We start from the raw sequence: 19,054 nt of genomic DNA on the forward strand, positions 1-19,054 counted from the left end.
CGCCGGTGCTGAAGAAATAGCTTTTTCAAATCCAGGCCATACAGAGTCAGCCTGAGATGGATTTAGTCCAAAGTAGCGGTGTGCTGGTGATACAGTACTTCCAGAACAACTACGGGGAATACCGTGACTTCCTTGGTGTCATTTCAACCGTGGGCGACCCTCGGAATATCTTCTCGGTTTATTTTCCTCTGTGGTTCCATCTGAGTCACACGGTGGGCACTAAAATGATATGGGCGGCTGTTTTGGGGGACTGGTTTAATCTCATTTTCAAATGGTAGGCCGTTTGTTGCAGCCTGCATGTGTATTTGAAGTGTAATCACTGACCTTGTTATTTTTAGGATTCTCTTTGGGCAGCGACCTTACTGGTGGGTGCATGAAACTCTGATCTACAACAATCATTCTTTCCCCCGTTTGGAGCAATTTCATATAACATGTGAAACAGGGCCAGGTGAGTTGTACAACCACAATAACAAGCAAACATTTGTATGTGTGAGTCTAATATGTGAATATAATATTCTTATTATATCAACAATTACTTTTTAAAACAACTTCTTGTTGCAGGTAGTCCATCCGGTCACGCGATGGGCTCCTCATGCGTGTGGTATGTCATGGTAACATCTGCTCTCAACTCTACTCAATCTTTCACAGTGGCCACCGATCAAACGTCTAAAAGGTAGGATGTCATCTTGCCATTGTGTCCATTCATCCATCTGTCTACAGAAAAACTTTTTTCACCAACTACCACTTCAGAAAAAAACTTGGCTCCACAAGTACCACCACAATGGCCAACATTAAAATATAGCAGCGCAGTAGGCCTAAGTATTCATCAAAAACAAAGCAGAGGTTTTATTTAACAAGCATATTTAATATCTTTAGCCACTGTAACACTAACATTGTGTTTATATATAGGAAAATAAAACACTGTATTTTAATCAAGTGATTCTTTGGTGTACCACTAGATAGAGCCCACGTACCACTAGAGCAGAGCTGGGCAAATATTTTATACACAGTACAGGCCAAAAGTTTGGACACACCTTCTACTCATTCAATGTGTTTTCTTTATTTTCATGACTATTTACATTGTAGATTGTCACATCAAAACCAGGAATGAACACATGTGGAGTTATGTACTTAACAAAAAAAAAAGTGAAATAACTGAAAACATATTCTAGTTTCTTCAAAATAGCCACCCTGATTACTGCTTTGCACACTCTTGACATTCTCTCCATGAGCTTCAAACACACCTGTGAAGTGGAAACCATTTCAGGTGACTACCTCTTGAAGCTCATGGAGAGAATGCCAAGAGTGTGCAAAGCAGTAATCAGAGCAAAGGGTGGCTATTTTGAAGAAACTAGAATATAAAACATGTTTTCACCTTTTTTTGTTAAGTACATAACTCCACATGTGTTCATTCCTAGTTTTGATGTGACAATCTACAATGTAAATAGTCATGAAAATAAACTTTTGGCCTGTACTGTACATATTTTTGGACTAGTGTGTATGTGGAAGTTGAGCAAGAACGTGTAATTAGCATTAAATAAAAAGTGACCCACTTCTCCTGGTGAACTTTACTCTCATTAATCACGTTTCTTTTTTTTCCTTTTTTTTTGAGTAAAAAACTAAGGTGGCTTTCATTTTAAAAGAGGCATTTCTAGTATGTGTTCGGTTTGAGTTGTGCCTCTTCTTCTACGCCTCTCCTCAAACTGATACAGTGCACCCCAAAGGGAATAGTATGGCATTATGAATCTTTGTACTTTCAATATGAATCTCCTTCTATGCTCAGGATGTGCTCTCCTGACTTAGCACACACACTCACAGACAGAAAGTAGGAATATAAAACGGATGGTTTGGCTTCTCCAAGTTTGGAGAGACATTTTTTGACTTGACCTCCTCCAGGAACTGCAGTCCTGTATAATGACACTCGCTTGTAATAAAGTAACTTTCAGCAAAGTTCAGCAAAGCGTCTCTGACGTCTCTTTTGATCCGGCCACACTGCCATGTCATCCTTCTGTCTGGACGAGACCAGAAATACACATCAAAGATAACCAAACTGAGTCATTTAAGTGATTATTTTTCTTCACTTCTTCTCACAAATCTAGACTTTGGCTTTTGCGGTCTTGCTTGTGGACCATCTTTTGGATCATCCAGATTAGCGTTTGCATCTCCAGGGTTTTTATCGCCACACATTTCCCACACCAGGTTATCCTTGGCCTTTTAGCTGGTGAGTTGTGCAATTGTAAGACATGAGTTGATTGTACGACAATGATTGTGTGTTTTTGCCATGTAGGCATGTTGGTGGCCGAGGCGTTGGAACGCCTGCCTTCAGTCTGCAACGTGAGCATGAAAGCATACACTCAGGTCACGCTCGTGCTTTTCTCCATCGCTGTTTGCTTCTACCTGCTGCTCAACTTGGCCGGCGTGGATCCCTTGTGGTCAGTGGCCAAAGCCAAGAGGTGGTGTGCTAACCCCGACTGGATCCATCTAGACACCACGCCCTTTGCCGGCTTGGTGAGGAACCTGGGAGCTTTATTTGGACTGGGCCTGGCCGTCAACTCCCACATGTTTATCCAGAGCTGCAAAGGAAAGAACGGCCATGAAGGCAGATTTAGGATCATGTGCGTGGCCGCCACTCTCACCAGCCTGCAGCTGTATGACTTAGTCAGAATACCCACAAATACTGACCTCTTGTTCTATATCCTCTCCTTTTGGAAGACAGTGTCTATTCCAGTTGTTGTGGTTGCTCTTATTCCTTATTGTGTTCATTTGATAATGGGAAAAGAGGACAAGAAGCTTTAGAGTAGCAAAAAACATTACAAGGTAATGATTTACAGTAGAAAATGAGATTTCCTGTATGAAATAGGTTTTAATAAAACCTTTATTAACATACAAGCAATGTGCTAATTAGGAGTGCTGAAAAAACCTAATCATATCCAAAACGTGATTCTCATTTATTTTCATTTAAAATCAATTCATAGTTTTCAAAAATCTAATAAATTAAATATATTGTCGAGGTTGAAGTGGTTTATCCATTATACAGTGCTCAATACCGGGGTAGAGCAGAATGGACGTTAGGTCAGGAAAAAACACAGAGGCTATTTCATCCCTACAAGCCTGTTTCGCAGGGTATATATATATATATATATATATATATATATATATATATATATATATATATATATATATATATACATATATATATATATATATATACATATATATATATATATATATATATATATATATATATATATATATATATATATATATATATATATGTATATATATGTATATATATATATATATACATATATATGTATATACATATATATATATATATATATATATATATATATATATATATATATACATACAGTATGTATATATATATATATATATATATATATATATATATATATATATATATATATATATATATATATATATATATATATACATACAGTATATATATATATATATATATATATATATATATATATATATATATATATATATATATATATATATATATATATATATATATATATCTATATATATATATATATATATATATATATATATATATATATATATATATATATATATATATATATATATAGATATATATATATACACATTAGGGCTGGGAATCTTTGGGTGTTCCACGATTCGATTCAAAATCGATTCTAGGGGTCACGATTCGATTCAAAATCGATTTTTTTTTTTTCAATTCAAAACGATTCTCGATTCAAAAACGATTTTTTTTTTTTTTTTTTTTGAAAACAATACACAACAATACCATAATAATGCAATACAATTTAATTTTGGAGTTCTGAACTTGTAATTTCTTGCAGTGTTTATTAAGTGGTAATATGTCACATTTGTCCCAATTAACTTTATACCCTGATAAACAGCCATATTCAGTGATGACATCATTGATATAAAGAAGACAGGAGTTAACATGTGACAGGTAAAAAAATTATGTCGTCACAATACATCGATAACTTATTATACTGAGAGCCAATATTATTTTCACTTCTTATTTTTGCAGCTAAGGGTTCAATAACCAAATTAAATAATAATCCAGATGCAGGACATCCCTGTTTTACTCCTCTTTTTAACGAAAAAGGTTCTGAAATATGATTATTGGTTTTGACTGATGCCATGGGCCTTGTATAAAGCATCTTAATCCATTGTATAAAATTATCTCCAAATCCAAATTTACGTAATGTGCAAAACATAAATGACCAGTTTATGCGGTGGAATGCCTTCTCCGCATCAACACTACATACTGCTGTGGGATAAGGGAGACTTCTAGCATAGTAAATAACATTAAACAATTTCCTTGTATTGTCTGAAGATTTTCGACCTTCCATGAAGCCAGTTTGGTCAGTATGAATTAATTTTCCTATTACATTTGATAATCGTGTGGCTAAGATTTTTGCCAAGATTCAAAAGGATTCTCTATTCATTCAATACATAGGATTTCAGCAGGATCTACCCCAGTCTGCTGACATGCAAGCAGAGTAGTAGATTTTTGTAAAAAGCTTTTATAATTGTAAAGGACAATGTTTTATCAACTGATTGCAATAATGTACTTTTGTTTTAACTATTAAATGAACCAAAAATATGACTTATTTTATCTCTGTGAAAATATTGGACACAGTGTGTTGTCAAGTTTATGAGATGCGATGCAAGTGTAAGCCACTCTGACACTATTGTTCTTTTTTATTTTAATGTCTAATGATAATGTCAATGAGGGATTGCATTGTTATGGTATTGCTGTGTATTGTTTTGTTGGATTGATTAATAAAAAATAAAAATAAAAAATAAAATAAAAATAAAATAAAAATTAATTAATGAATTTAAAAAAAAACAACCGATTTTTTAAAAATGAGAATCGCTTCTGAATCGTACAACGTCAGAATCGCGATTCGAATTCGAATCGATTTTTTCCCCCACCCCTAATATATATATATATATGTATATATATATATATATATATATATATATATATATATATATATATATATATATATATATATATATATATATATATATATATATATATATATATATATATATATATATATATATATATATATATATATAAACAGTACAGGCCAAAAGTTAGGACACACCTTCTCCTCATTCAATGCAATGTTTTCTTTATTTTCATGACTATTTACATTGTAGATTGTCACATAAAAACTATGAATGAACACATGTGGAGTTATGTACTTAACAAAAAATGTGAAATAACTGAAAACATGTTTTATACTCTAGTTTCTTCATAATAGCCACCCTTTGCTCTGATTACTTTTTTGCACACTCTTAGCATTCTCTCCATGAGCTTCAAAAGGTAATCACCTGAAATGATTTTCTTGCTTTATCAATGGGGTTGGCACCATCAGTTGTGTTGTGAATGAGAAGGTGTGTTCAAACCCACATATATATATATATATATATATATATATATATATATATATATATATATATATATATATATATATATATATATATATATATATATATATATATATATATATATATATATATATATATATATATATATATATATATATACTACCGTTCAAAAGTTTGGGGTCACATTGAAATATCCTTATTTTTGAAGGAAAAGCACTGTACTTTTCAATGAAGATAACTTTAAACTAGTCTTAACTTTAAAGAAATACACTCTATACATTGCTAATGTGGTAAATGACTATTCTAGCTGCAAATGTCTGGTTTTTGGTGCAATATCTACATAGGTGTATAGAGGCCAATTTCCAGCAACTATCACTCCAGTGTTCTAATGGTACAATGTGTTTGCTCATTGGCTCAGAAGGCTAATTGATGATTATTTAGAAAACCCTTGTGCAATCATGTTCACACATCTGAAAACAGTTTAGCTCATTACAGAAGCTACAAAACTGACCTTCCTTTGAGCAGATTGAGTTTCTGGAGCATCACATTTGTGGGGTCAATTAAACGCTCAAAATGGCCAGAAAAAGAGAACTTTCATCTGAAACTCGACAGTCTATTCTTGTTCTTAGAAATGAAGGCTATTCAACAAAATTGTTTGGGTGACCCCAAACTTTTGAACGGTAGTATATATATATATATATATATATATATATATATATATATATATATATATATATATATATATATATATATATATATATATATATATATATATGGGTCATATACTGTACAGTGTGTATACAAGTCAGACACATTTTTGTGTGTTTTTAATGTATGATTTTGTGTTGTTGTACAAGACTGTTCAAAGAACAAAAATGTGAAGCTATAGGTTTTTTTTTTTTTTTCATCTTTCTGTTAATACAATTGACAAATGCCTTCTTGATAATGTAAGCCTACAAACTGTTGCAATGCCAAAGACTTTGATTGTGATATTTATTTTCACAAACACACAAAATATCGTGTCTCTCATTTGTCGTAATTTTATCACACAACTAGGCTATTTAATCCTGCTGTAACTTAAACTCAATACAAATGTCATGTTTTAATGTTTATTACAGGTGAGCTGGAACCTTCTGACGAGAGTCTCAATACCCCCAAGACTGGTGACTGGTTCATCAATTAGTGTGCATATCAGGCTTGTGTAAAATTCTGAAATGAATTGAAAATGTCTCCCAAATTCAAATTCTATTTCTTGAATTTGAATTGAATCTGAATTAAGGATGAAAACAGGAAGTAGAATTGAAATTTCAATTGATTATTTTGGTGTATTCTAGAATCATGCTTTACCGTATATTCCATACATAACTGTTTTATAAATTTGTGAAGTGAATTATATTTATATAGTGCTTTTCTCTAGTGACTCAAAGCGCTTTTACATAGTGAAACCCAATATATAAGTTCCATTTAAACCAGTGTGGGTGGCACTGGGAGAAGGTGGGTAAAGTGTCTTGCCCAAGGACACAACGGCAGTGACTAGGATGGCAGAAGCTGGGATTGAACCTAGAACCCCCAAGTTGCTGGCACGGCCACTCTACCAACCGAGCTATACCGCCCCTTTTTCTTACTAATATTATTATGAACCTCATGTACATATTTTTTAACTACAGCAAAAAATAAGAATAAAATCATTTTCTATGAAGCAGATGATTTAATTTATTTTTCAAATTATTTTAATAATACAATTATTTTTTGGGGTAATTTTAATGATATTATATATATGATATATGTTGATATATGATATATATGGTAATATTATTTTGATAATAATAAAATTATTTTTCAATTTATGGAAAATGGTGTAAACATACTTAAAGGCCTACTGAAAGCCACTACTACCGACCACGCAGTCTGATAGTTTATATATCAATGATGAAATCTTAACATTGCAACACATGCCAATACGGCCGGGTTAACTTATAAAGTGCAATTTTAAATTTCCCGCTAAACTTCCAGTTGAAAACGTCTATGTATGATGACGTATGCGCGTGACGTCAATAGGTAAACGGAAGTATTCGGACACCATTGAATCCAATACAAAAAAGCTCTGTTTTCATCTCAAAATTCCACAGTATTCTGGACATCTGTGTTGGTGAATCTTTTGCAATTTGTTTAATGAACAATGAAGACTGCAAAGAAGAAAGCTGTAGGTGGGATCGGTGTATTAGCGGCTGGCTGTAGCAACACAACCAGGAGGACTTTGACATGGATAGCAGACGCGCTATCCGACGCTAGCCACCGACCGCACGGATGATCGGGTGAAGTCCTTCGTCCTTCCGTCGATCGCTGGAACGCAGGTGAGCACGGGTGTTGATGAGCAGATGAGGGCTGGCTGGTGTAGGTGGAGCACTAATGTTTTTATCATAGCTCTGTGAGGTCCCGTTGCTAAGTTAGCTTCAATGGCGTCGTTAGCAACAGCATTGTTAAGCTTCGCCAAGCTGGAAAGCATTAACCGTGTATTTACATGTCCATGGTTTAATAGTATTGTTGATTTTCTGTCTATCCTTCCAGTCAGGGGTTTATTTCTTTTGTTTCTATCTGCATTTAAGCACGATGCTATCACGTTAGCTCCAAAGCTAAAGTGCTTCGCCGATGTATTGTCGTGGAGATGAAAGTCACTGTGAATGTCCATTTTGCGTTCTCTACTCTCATTTTCAAGAGGATATAGTATCCGAGGTGGTTTAAAATACAAATCCGTGATCCACAATAGAAAAAGAGTGTGGAATCCAATGAGCCAGCTTGTACCTAAGTTACGGTCAGAGCGAAAAAAGATGCGTCTTGCACTGCACTCTAGTCCTTCACTTTTACGTTCCTCATCCACAAATCTTTCATCCTGGCTCAAATGAATGGGGTAATCGTCGCTTTCTCGGTCCGAATCGCTCTCGCTGCTGGTGTAAACAATGGGGAAATGTGAGGAGCCTTTCAACCTGTGACGTCACGCTACTTCCGGTACAGGCAAGGCTTTTTTTTATCAGCGACCAAAGTTGCGAACTTTATCGTCGGACTAAATCCTTTCAGCAAAAATATGGCAATATCGCGAAATGATCAAGTATGACACATAGAATGGATCTGCTATCCCCGTTTAAATAAAAAAAAAATCATTTCAGTAGGCCTTTAATTTCCCAAAATGGAGGGAAATGTTTAATTTGAGTGTTTTTAATATTAAATATATAATATTGTTTTTTTTATATTTAAGCTAAAACTAGTGTTTAACAAATTTGCTCTAACAAATTTCTCTAAATTGTAATGACTTCCTGTAACTCATTCAACATCCTGTGGGGTGGAGCAAATTCATCAATTGAGTGATAACTCAATTCTTCTAAATATGTGTAACTTTTAAGCCTTTCCAAATGTAAAACAATATACATGGAAGCTTCTTGATGGTGGGCAGCGCGGTGGAAAAAAGTGGTTAATGCTAATTGACCCTCTGATTGTGAATGTTGTCTGTCAGGCCCTGCGATGAGGTGGTGACTTGTCCAGGGTGGACCCTGCCTGGCACCTGAGTGCAGCTGGGATAGGCTCCATGATTAGTTACAAAAACATCTGGTGGGGACACTCATCACTAGGATGATACTCGAAACCGGTTTTCCCGGTTGTTCGATAAGAAAAGAACCGAGTCCTCGGACTCGTATCCCTTTTGGATAACCGGTACCCGCTATCGAGACCACTATAGTAAAGAAAAAGAGTTGGTTCTTTATTCGAATCCCTGGAATCCCGTCCCGACCAGAAATGTTCCGTGAGAAATCACAAGAAATTACGTCACGTAGCTCAGTCATTAGGCGCAGATAGGGAAAGCAGGGGCCGGAAAAAGCGCTCCAAGGTGTAATAAAGTTCAAAACAAAAGGTATAATCCAATGAATAACTTTACTGAGAGATTTGAGCAGGGTACAAACACATGACCAACACTTTTACGACCAACCGGAAACATAGCAACCAGGCTAGCAACGCACCTCCTTTACGGCAGCTGTCGCAACTTAAAGCAACCGCAGCACATACATATATGACATCTCCCTTTTTTAACTTTTGTTTTTCTTTCCTTGTAAACAAAACAAAATCACACTGTATATGTGTTGTCTGTCTAATTATAAATAATGCAGACGAGGCGTGTTGGCTGAGTTCTTGACGTCTTAGCTGCCGAGTGAGACAACATGCAACAACACATTTCGGGGCTACCGCGCATGCTCGTCACTCCCGTTGCATGCTGGGTAGTGTAGTTGTTATATTCCTAGCTCATAAAATCAAATCTTTGCCCCATAAAGAAATAATGTTAACTCAATAAAGTGTATTTCTTTTTTTAGCTTTAACTTTTCATTTTTAGCATTGTAACCACATTTGCAAACAACTTTTCTCCTCATAGAATTTTCTTTCAATAAAGAAATGAAATGCAAAAATGTCAAAGCATCATAACAAACAGTTATGTCAAATAGCAGCAGAAGTGCACTTTTTGGAGAGCTGTATTATTTTCAGTTTTGTGCCCAAGGGACTGATTTTATTTAACACTATAGTATTATTTATACACCTATAGTAATCACAGAGACAGGTTGTTTTTGTGTTACTGTATATATTTGTTTTTCTGAAAAATTCCACTTAATATACTTTGGGTAACAACAGTCAATATTTATTAATTTATTAGATTTTATTTTTTTCTTATACAATAAAAGTGAGCTTTTGTCAAACCAAATATTGTGTGTTTTTTTCCATATACAAAAACCTATCTGGACTCGATAAGAGAATCGATAAGGAATCGGTTCGATAAGAGGATTCGATAATAGGCTCGAACTCGATAATTTCTTATCAAACATCATCCCTACTCATCACTAAACAAAGGCAGGTGTGTCAAATCACACACAAAAAACAAGAAAGTAAAGAAAACAAACTAAATGGTGCTAGGAGCAAAACTAGTGCCTAAACCAGACCTGGGCAAATTAAGGCCCGGGTTAAACTTCTCAATCTGGCGCGCCGGACATTCCCAAATCATTTTTTTTAGATGTTTAAGATGTAAAGTGTAGCTGCCATTATGATGTGCAGTGATGTTTTCTAATGACTGTAAGTCTTCAACTATACTAAGCAGTGTTGGGTTAGTTACTGAAAACCAGTAACTAGTTACAATTACTAGTTTACGTTACTGTGAAAAGTAACGATTTAGTTACTTCTTTTTTTCCCCCTTTTTTTAAGGCTCCCATTAATGCCCTTTTAGCCTTCATTTCAGTACTGTTATTGCACTGGAGAATAATACAATCTGTTGATCAACTTGACATGCATTTGCATCACTGAACTCAGAAAGCAATGTGGTCTACATACAACACACAAAGACAAAGATATGTTTCAAAGGGCCAATTTATTTCAGGCCAGAAAAAATTGACAAAACTATTTTAAATAGCTGCAACATAATGGCACTTTAACTTTAACTCTAAGTAGATAGGATCTTTGATCCAAGACACAACTTACATTTAACTAAAATGTTATTTTCTTTGTGCTCGACAAAAGAAAAGTATTGAGAATGTCTCCATGTTAAAAAACTCGACTTCTGGCTTCGCCATGATGTCTTGTTAGTTGTTATGAGAGTAGCGTATGTGTGTGTGTGTGTGTGTGTGGCCCTTTAAGATATGACAGCATGAGAGGTGAGTGACGTCAGTGAGTGAGTGGGCGAGAGAGGTGAGGGAGCGGCGACAGTGAGTGCGTGTAGGTGCTCTAGCTTGGTGGATGGCTGCGTGCAATAAAGTCAAAAAGTTGCAACAAACCGCCGGGCTCGTCATTCACCCTCAGCTGTAAAGACCCTCTTCCGGGTAAAGTGAAGGTTGTTAGACCCGAAGTACGGCTCTGGAGGAACGTCTCCCCTGCGGGGAGGCGTGCTTTCTGTGGGTGGGGGGAAAGCACGCCTCTTCTTTTCCACCGGAGCGCTCCAATAAAACACACTCAGATCTTCAGTTTCCAGAGGTGGGACCAAGTCATTGCTTTGCAAGTCACAAGTAAGTCTCAAGTCTTTGCCCTCAAGTCTCGAGTTAAGTCCCGAGTCAAGACAGGCAAGTCCAGAGTCAAGTCTAAAGTCAAGACTGGAAAGTCTCAAGTCAAGTCCCAAGTCCTGCATTTTGAATTTCGAGTCCTTTCAAGTCCTTTTAACCACAGACTAATATATTTACACAGATTGTGTATGCTTTTAAAACGCTGTATTTATTTATTAAAACAAGTGCATTTGAAATTGCAGGGGAAAAAATAGTGCTGACATTGCACTTCATAATAGCACTATTATCCAGTCATTTTAAACATTTAACTCATTCCTTTACAGAATAAACACATTTGAAAAAACAAGTGCAACTGTACTTATTTGCACAAAAGTGTTAACATTGTATTTCCATGGCATATTGCATTGTAACTAGTTCCACAGCAGTTTCTATCCTGTTCTTACCTGATCTCATTGATCTCATCTCATACTGTATGTGTGTTGATGTGTGCGTACACATGAAAAACATAACAAAAACATGAACAAAACAATGAACAGAGTTGTACTTTTTAGATGTCAGGGCCCTATGCAATATGTACACATATTCTTAATATAGTATACATTTTAACTGACCTTTATTTGACTATGTTTGTGTTTTTGTAGGTGGCTAAAATACGCGGTGCTGCTGATCGCCGTCTAACGTTACGTTACTGAGTGTGATACATTGACTAACGTAACGTTATGTGTAGGTACCTCATGCAGCCCTGCTTAAAAAAAATCACTTGACAAAAAGTATGAATAAGGTTAGCGAACTGCAGTGGACGCAACAGATTGCCGTGTTTGCAATGACGTTATAACCATAGACATCTTATAAGTAGACGCAGCATTGGCTGCTGTGACACGAGCAATTTGGCCGCCATCTTGAAGTGGTGATGAGGAGCCGGCGAGCAGCCTAAACTGACAGTTGACAGGTAGAAAACAAAGATGCCGGGTTGGTGTTCAGCGTTTTCCTGCTCAAATGAGCGGACTGTTGAAAATAGGAATCGGGTGATTACTTTTCACTAGTAAGATTTAACATTAATGTACTATTGGTTGTATTTTATGAAAATAATATTACCACAGAGTTGAGAAGGAGCAAAGATCTTTAATATTTGTATGTGAAAATCACAAATAAATCTTCTGGGGGAGGATGACCCACCTACAGGGGTTTGGTTTACAAACTTTCAGCCCCACCTAAAACAAAATTCACCAGCCGCCACTGATTATGATGCATTCTCATTTTAGGCAAAATATAAGACAATACTTTCTTAACAGTATAATTGTAACCAGGAATAAGTCTTCAAGTAACAATATTCAAATACTAACATTGTTGGGTAAGACAGAATTTGGTTTTATTCTGAATCCAGTGAAACAGATTGGTGGTTTTAGCTGATATAAAGACTTACAGCTGTTTATATATGTTTATGTTGAAGAATTTGGCAGACGCTTTTATCCAAAGCGACATACATAAAAAATACATATAAAACAATGACTGTAAACATGATCATTTAAGGGAAGAATGTAATACAAAATATCAATACAAAGTGTCAAGACAGAATAAACTCTCTGCTTCTGCAGCAACAGAGATACAGTCTATAAGATATATAGATATCTAATGTATTCATACATTGTTTATGTAGGATATACGCATGTATATATAACCTAATCATATTGTTTCTTCAATTTAAAAATAGCTGACCGTTTTTTTCCCCTTTCTCTGGGATTATATTCCCAGTTTTGATCTCGGACGTCTAGTCACTTATAGCGTATAATAATATTATATTACTGTTAAGCAAACTATGAATAATAAAACACGCCAAAACATGTGTCCTTTATCATAGCTACACGTATGACAAAAAAGCGCGTGAAAATCAGTGGTATTCAGTGAGGTAAGATGAATTAAATGCGCTGACAGTTCATTGCTCCTGCCAAATGAATTGCACTAGTGGAGCGGATCACCACTCCAAGATGGCGGCCCCGCGTCTCGTCTGCGCCTGTAGGCAGTAGCGCTCCATGCTGCGTACCCTTATAAGATGTCTATGGTTAAAACGTTAGCAGTGAGTTATAGCCTCACTGATTTAACTACACAGCAAATAAAAGTCACGTTACTTAGCCAATAAACGTTCGCTTACATTCAAAACTTACCCTTCTTTGTGCATCTTCAAATGTCGAATGAAGTTGGAAGTTGTTACGTCTCCGTCTATAATATTCGAACTGCATGATTTGCATAGGGCTATTCGTTTTTTGTTGACCAAGTCGTAGTTTTAATACCCGAACGAAATTAACTTTGGCATAATTGTTTCTCACTGCCGCATTGTTTGACAATTCTTCTTCATTGGTTGTCCTGCAATTTGATTGGATGAGAGCTGTGGGGTGAAAACAGCGTAGATCTAATTTGATTGGCTGTTGTACTGAGAGCACACCAGCTGACAGGAACAACACGCTGATAGACATAGACGAAGAAAAGGAAAAATACGGAGCGGCGCGCTCCCAAATAACTTTTTAATCTTTGGGTTTTGGGGAAAGTAGCAAGTCATGTCAAGTCAAAAGGCTCAAGTCCAAGTGAAGTCACAAGTCATTGATGTTAAAGTCTAAGTCGAGTTGCAAGTCTCTTTACATTTTGTCAAGTCGAGTCCAAAGTCATCAAATTCATGACTCGAGTCTGACTCGAGTCCAAGTCATGTGACTCGAGTCCACACCTCTGTCAGTTTCTAGCCGATACTACATACAAATAACGTAAAATAACGCAGTAACGCATCATGCAGTAACGGTAACTGAGTTACTGTATATAAAAAAATAACGCGTTAGAATACTAGTTACCACCGAAGCTAACGGCGTTACAGTAACGCGTTACTTAGTAACGCGTTAGTCCCAACACTGATACTAAGTCTTTCAATGCTTGGAATCTACATGATGTACTAGTTACTATGGTCATCTAATTAGTTACTATGGTCATCTAAATAGTTACTATGGTCATCTAATTAGTTAATCCAATTAGTCTGCCAGCTCAGACGAGGCACCAAGCAGTCTGTCATAAAGTTTTTAGCTTTCAATCAGAAATTATTGTGAGGTTTTGTATTAGTGTTGCTAAAAATAGATATACTGGCCCCCAGACACATTTTCTTCCCTAAATTTGGCCCCCGAGTCAAAATAATTGCCCAGGGCTGCACTAAACTAAGACATGATTGGAGCAAGGGATCATGACAGTGTAGATAGGACTGGGAGCAAGGTGTGTGAAGTGTCTTGCCCATGGACACAACGGCAGTGAGTAGGCTGGCGGGAGCAGGATTCGAACCAGGAACTCTCTAGTTTAACCATTTCAGTCGCCCCAAAGGGAGTAAAGGGGGAAGTCCGGCCCCCCAGTCTTTAGCTTACTGGAAATGGGGCCCCCAAAAACATATCCCTGCTTTACACAAATGCCTCCAGGGTGCTACCGTTCCAAATTATTTTTTTTAGACATTATATATTGCCCTCTCCCAGCTTTTAGGACATAACAATGTCAACTTCTCCCTACAGAGGGATGGAACGATAAACGGAATAATGATGAACCGGGTAAAACTTTCCACGATTAGTATTACCGTTTTAAATTAAAGTTAGCTAGCTTAAAGGCTGACATGAAAACAAAAGACACTAATGTCTTTTTCTAATAAATGAAATGACGTTCCTCTAAACTTATATAAACACGTTGCTGTCTGAGTAACTAAGATATCATTGGTGCACATTCACACTTTACAACCTTTACACATTAATATGGAATAATTTAAACATGTTTAAACCCTCAAAAAGAAATATATTTGGCTGTTAAGTATTCAGAGCAACATTATTATACAACAAAGTTATTCTTCCTAGAAAGTTTATTGTGTATTTATTGTGTCTATTTCTTTTAATAGCAGCACAGTGACCCAGGGGATGGTGCGTGTGCCTCACGATAAAAAAGTCCTGGGTTTGATCCCCGGGCTCGGGATCTTTCTGTGTGGAGTTTGCATGTTCTCCCTGTGACTGCGTGGGTTCCATTCGGGTACTGCTGCTTCCTCCCACTCCCAAAGACATGCACCTGGGGATAGGCCACTCCCACTTCCAAAGACATGCACCTGGGGATAGGCCCCTCCCACCTCCAACGACATGCACCTGGGGATAGGTTGATTGGCAACACTAAATGGTCCCTAGTGTGTGAATGTTGTCTATCTGTGGTGAGGTGGTGTTGAATATGCTTGCCAGTACTCCGCCAGCTGGTCTGCACAGTCCTGGAGAACCTTGCCTAATATGCCATCCGGCTCAGCCGCTTTAAGCGGGTTTATAGCCTTCATTGCTCGCCTCACCTGGTGTTCTTCAAGGGTGAGCAGTTAAGGACTAGACAGTCTGGGGTGTGGCTAGTCTGGATGACTCGAAGCGGCAAATAAGTGATTGAGTTCCTCCGCCAGTGAGTCTTTTGTGTTGTCGGCTGCCGATGAGTTTTTGTAGCTGGTCAGGTGTTAGATGCCTTGCCACACCTGCCGTGAGTCTTTGTTGTCCGGGTGGCCTCCAGTTTCCTTGTATACACCACTTTTGTGTATAGGAGGTCAGATTAAGCCCTGCTCAATTGCTCTCTGTCCCATCGAGTGGAGGGCAGAGTTTCGGGCCCTGATCCCTGAGATTTTTGGTTTGGATGGACCCGGCTAGACCCGTTACTGTCACAGTCTCTGCAGTGTCTTGTGTTTCTATGTGTTGGCTGTCTGGGTGTGGTTATGTGTGAGCAGAGTTCTGGTTCCTGGCTTCCCAGTCTGGCACACCTGTTACTGATCATTTCTCACCTGCCTGCCATCTTCTCATCACCTCCACTCTACAAAAGCCTTGGTCTTCTGCACGTGGTAACACTTCTAGACAGTTTTCCTAGCATTTTTGATGATCTTGCTGATCAGCTGTTTTTGTGTTTTTTGCTCCTGGTGTTTTTGCTCCTTGACTTACCTGGCACTCCTCGACCTGGCACTCCTCGACTTACCTGGCACTCATGGAGGGCGGACGTTCCTCTTCCCTCTCCCTTATCTCTCCTGCTTGCTTCTTTGTCTTGTCTTAACTTTCTTGTTGCTGCTCTCCATATCTAAACATTGAAACTATTTAACTGGCCTCAAGGAAATTGACAAGATCTCGGGTTTGGGGGAACCTGCTTGTGGTTGTTGCTGGACACACCACGGACTCTTGGGAGAAGAAGGAGTGCCGCGTGCCTGGCGACCCTCGCAGTGGAGGAGGTGAAGATATCACCTATTGGGAATGATGACAACAGGACATCTGCTGATTGGAGTAAGCGTTGCTCTGGTCTGTCGACAAATTGGAAGGTGCTGGCCGTCTTCAAAGTATCCCAAAGCTGCCACAAATGATTGGAGGATGCGGGAAGAACTTTGGACACTCTTGTGATTTGGATCAAATCGGACTGTCTGCCCCGCAGGATGAATTTTGAGGACCAGTCATAGACAATTTAGAGTGAAAATCAAATTGTATTTTCACTGGCATACAAAACATTCTAACTTGGATTGCTTCCCTGGCTTGGAGACTCTCCCGAAGGACAGTGTGGTGAAGACGCAACAAACTCCCTTCTTGTCTCTCATGGACACACACCTGTTGTTGTTGACTTTGGACTAGCGATTGCACGACACCAAGGCCACGGAACAGAGACATGTGGCAGGCTTACACACACACATGCATCCACAAAAAGTACACGCCACCAACACATACCCCACCCCCCATCTATCACCCTTGACGCAAATCCCTTAGGGGTGATGGACGGCTGGGCAGCGCCTGAAGAGCTGCAGCCTGCTACCGTGGCCCCCACTCCCTTCCCTCTGTTGCAAATCTCGAGATGTAGTACAAACCCCGTTTCCATATGAGTTGGGAAATTGTGTTAGATGTAATTATGAACGGAATACAATCATTTGCAAATCCTTTTCAACCCATATTCAATTGAATGCACTACAAAGACCACATATTTGATGTTCAAACTCATGAACTTTTTTTTTTTTTTTGCAAATAATTTACTTAGAATTTCATGGCTGCAACACGTGCCAAAGTAGTTGGGAAAGGGCATGTTCACCACTGTGTTACATGGCCTTTCCTTTTAACAACACTCAGTAAACATTTGGGAACTGAGGAGACACATTTTTTAAGCTTCTCAGGTGGAATTATTTCCCATTCTTGCTTGATGTACAGCTTAGGTTGTTCAACAGTTCGGGGGTCTCCGTTGTGGTACTTTATTTATTTATTTATTTATTTATTTATTTATTTTATTTTTTTATTTTTTATAATGTCCTGCCCAGCTTCTCGGGCAAATCATATAGCAGATGTAGATGCCCATATCGGCTGTTCAGATTTACTTTACAAAAGAGAAGTGTAGGATACTTCTCTTGTTGCCTTACTTGTATTTTGACTTTATTAAATGTATTTATATTATCATTTGGTGCAGCCGGGCCGGAGCAGGAGGGGATAGAAAGAGAGAAAAAGGAAGACAGAGGGGGGAATTGTGGGGACAAGAGGGGGATTAGACAGAGAGACAAAAACAACAACAACAACAACAACAACAACAACAACAACAGAGCAACATCAGCAAATACGACATGTACAAATATGATGGTAAAAGTAACAGCAAATAAGCAGTTAACGAAAATTTAAAAAAAAAAAAAATACAGAAATGACAATGAGCATTATTACACTAAAAATGGAGCAATATGAATACCAATAGAAATAGTGCTATTGATAATAAACAATACCAGTACTTTACCTTTATTATCAACAATACAATTGTTCAAATGCAACAATACATATACGTAATGATAACTTGAGATACGAAAGAATGCAGAAAAATGGAGGGGAAGAAAGAGAAGCAACCTTAACCTTGTAGATTGTTATAGTAACAATAGGTGTGCCATGTGTTATACCCAGTTTACCCTAGGGCAACAACGTTAATATATGTTTGATGAAACGTGATTATGTGCATGAGTGTATGTGTGCATATGTACTTGTATATGTACAGTATGTGTATGTGTGCTTGTACAGTGAATGTATATGTACAGTATGTGTATATGTGTGTACAGCGAATGTATATGTACAGTATGTGTATACAGTATGTGTGTTTGAACAGTGAATGTATATGTACAGTATGTGTAAATGTGTGTTTGTACAGTGAATGTATATGTACAGTATATGTATGTGTGTGTTTGTACAGTGAATGTATGTGTAGTATGTGTATGTGTGTGTTTGTACAGTGAATGTATATGTACAGTATGTGTATATGTATGTTTTTACAGTGAATGTATATGTACAGTATGTGTATACAGTATGTTTGTATAATGAATGTGCGTGTGGATGTACGAACTTTGAGTGTGTAAATATGTACTGTATTTATTTGTATATGTATGTGGGAGCGTAGGTACCTACGTATGTCTGTATGTATGTGTGTGAGTATATGTGAATTTGCATGTACAATACATTTGACTCCCAGTGTGTGCGGGAGCCAGAGTACGGCCCCAGCCTCCCCGAGAACCCATCCCACAAACAGTAGGTGTGGTGCCCAGGGAACCAGGGGCCACCGCCCCCACGCAGCCAAGCCGGACAGCGACAGGAACC

The 19,054-nt window shown here is 37.5% G+C and overlaps 1 protein-coding gene across 1 annotated transcript; it reads left to right on the forward strand.

Moving 5' to 3' along the window:
* On the forward strand, positions 1-3,118 carry LOC133665377 (glucose-6-phosphatase 2-like). Its single transcript, XM_062070665.1, has 5 exons — positions 1-274; positions 339-448; positions 562-673; positions 2,100-2,221; positions 2,288-3,118. The coding sequence occupies exons 1-5, from the start codon at positions 57-59 to the stop codon at positions 2,794-2,796; spliced, it is 1,071 nt and encodes a 356-aa protein (XP_061926649.1). The 5' UTR covers positions 1-56; the 3' UTR covers positions 2,797-3,118.
* The last annotated feature ends 15,936 nt before the right edge of the window (positions 3,119-19,054 follow it).

The sequence above is a fragment of the Entelurus aequoreus genome, linkage group LG14 (assembly GCF_033978785.1).
Source record: "Entelurus aequoreus isolate RoL-2023_Sb linkage group LG14, RoL_Eaeq_v1.1, whole genome shotgun sequence".
NCBI classification, from domain to species: domain Eukaryota; kingdom Metazoa; phylum Chordata; class Actinopteri; order Syngnathiformes; family Syngnathidae; genus Entelurus; species Entelurus aequoreus.

Coding starts and splice junctions, on each gene's coding strand:
- LOC133665377 (XM_062070665.1), top strand. CDS start 57: ATGGATTTAGTCCAAAGTAGCGGTGTGCTGGTGATACAGTACTTCCAG. Junction 275..338: donor TTTAATCTCATTTTCAAATG/GTAGGCCGTTTG, acceptor TGTTATTTTTAG/GATTCTCTTTGGGCAGCGAC. Junction 449..561: donor AACATGTGAAACAGGGCCAG/GTGAGTTGTACA, acceptor TTCTTGTTGCAG/GTAGTCCATCCGGTCACGCG.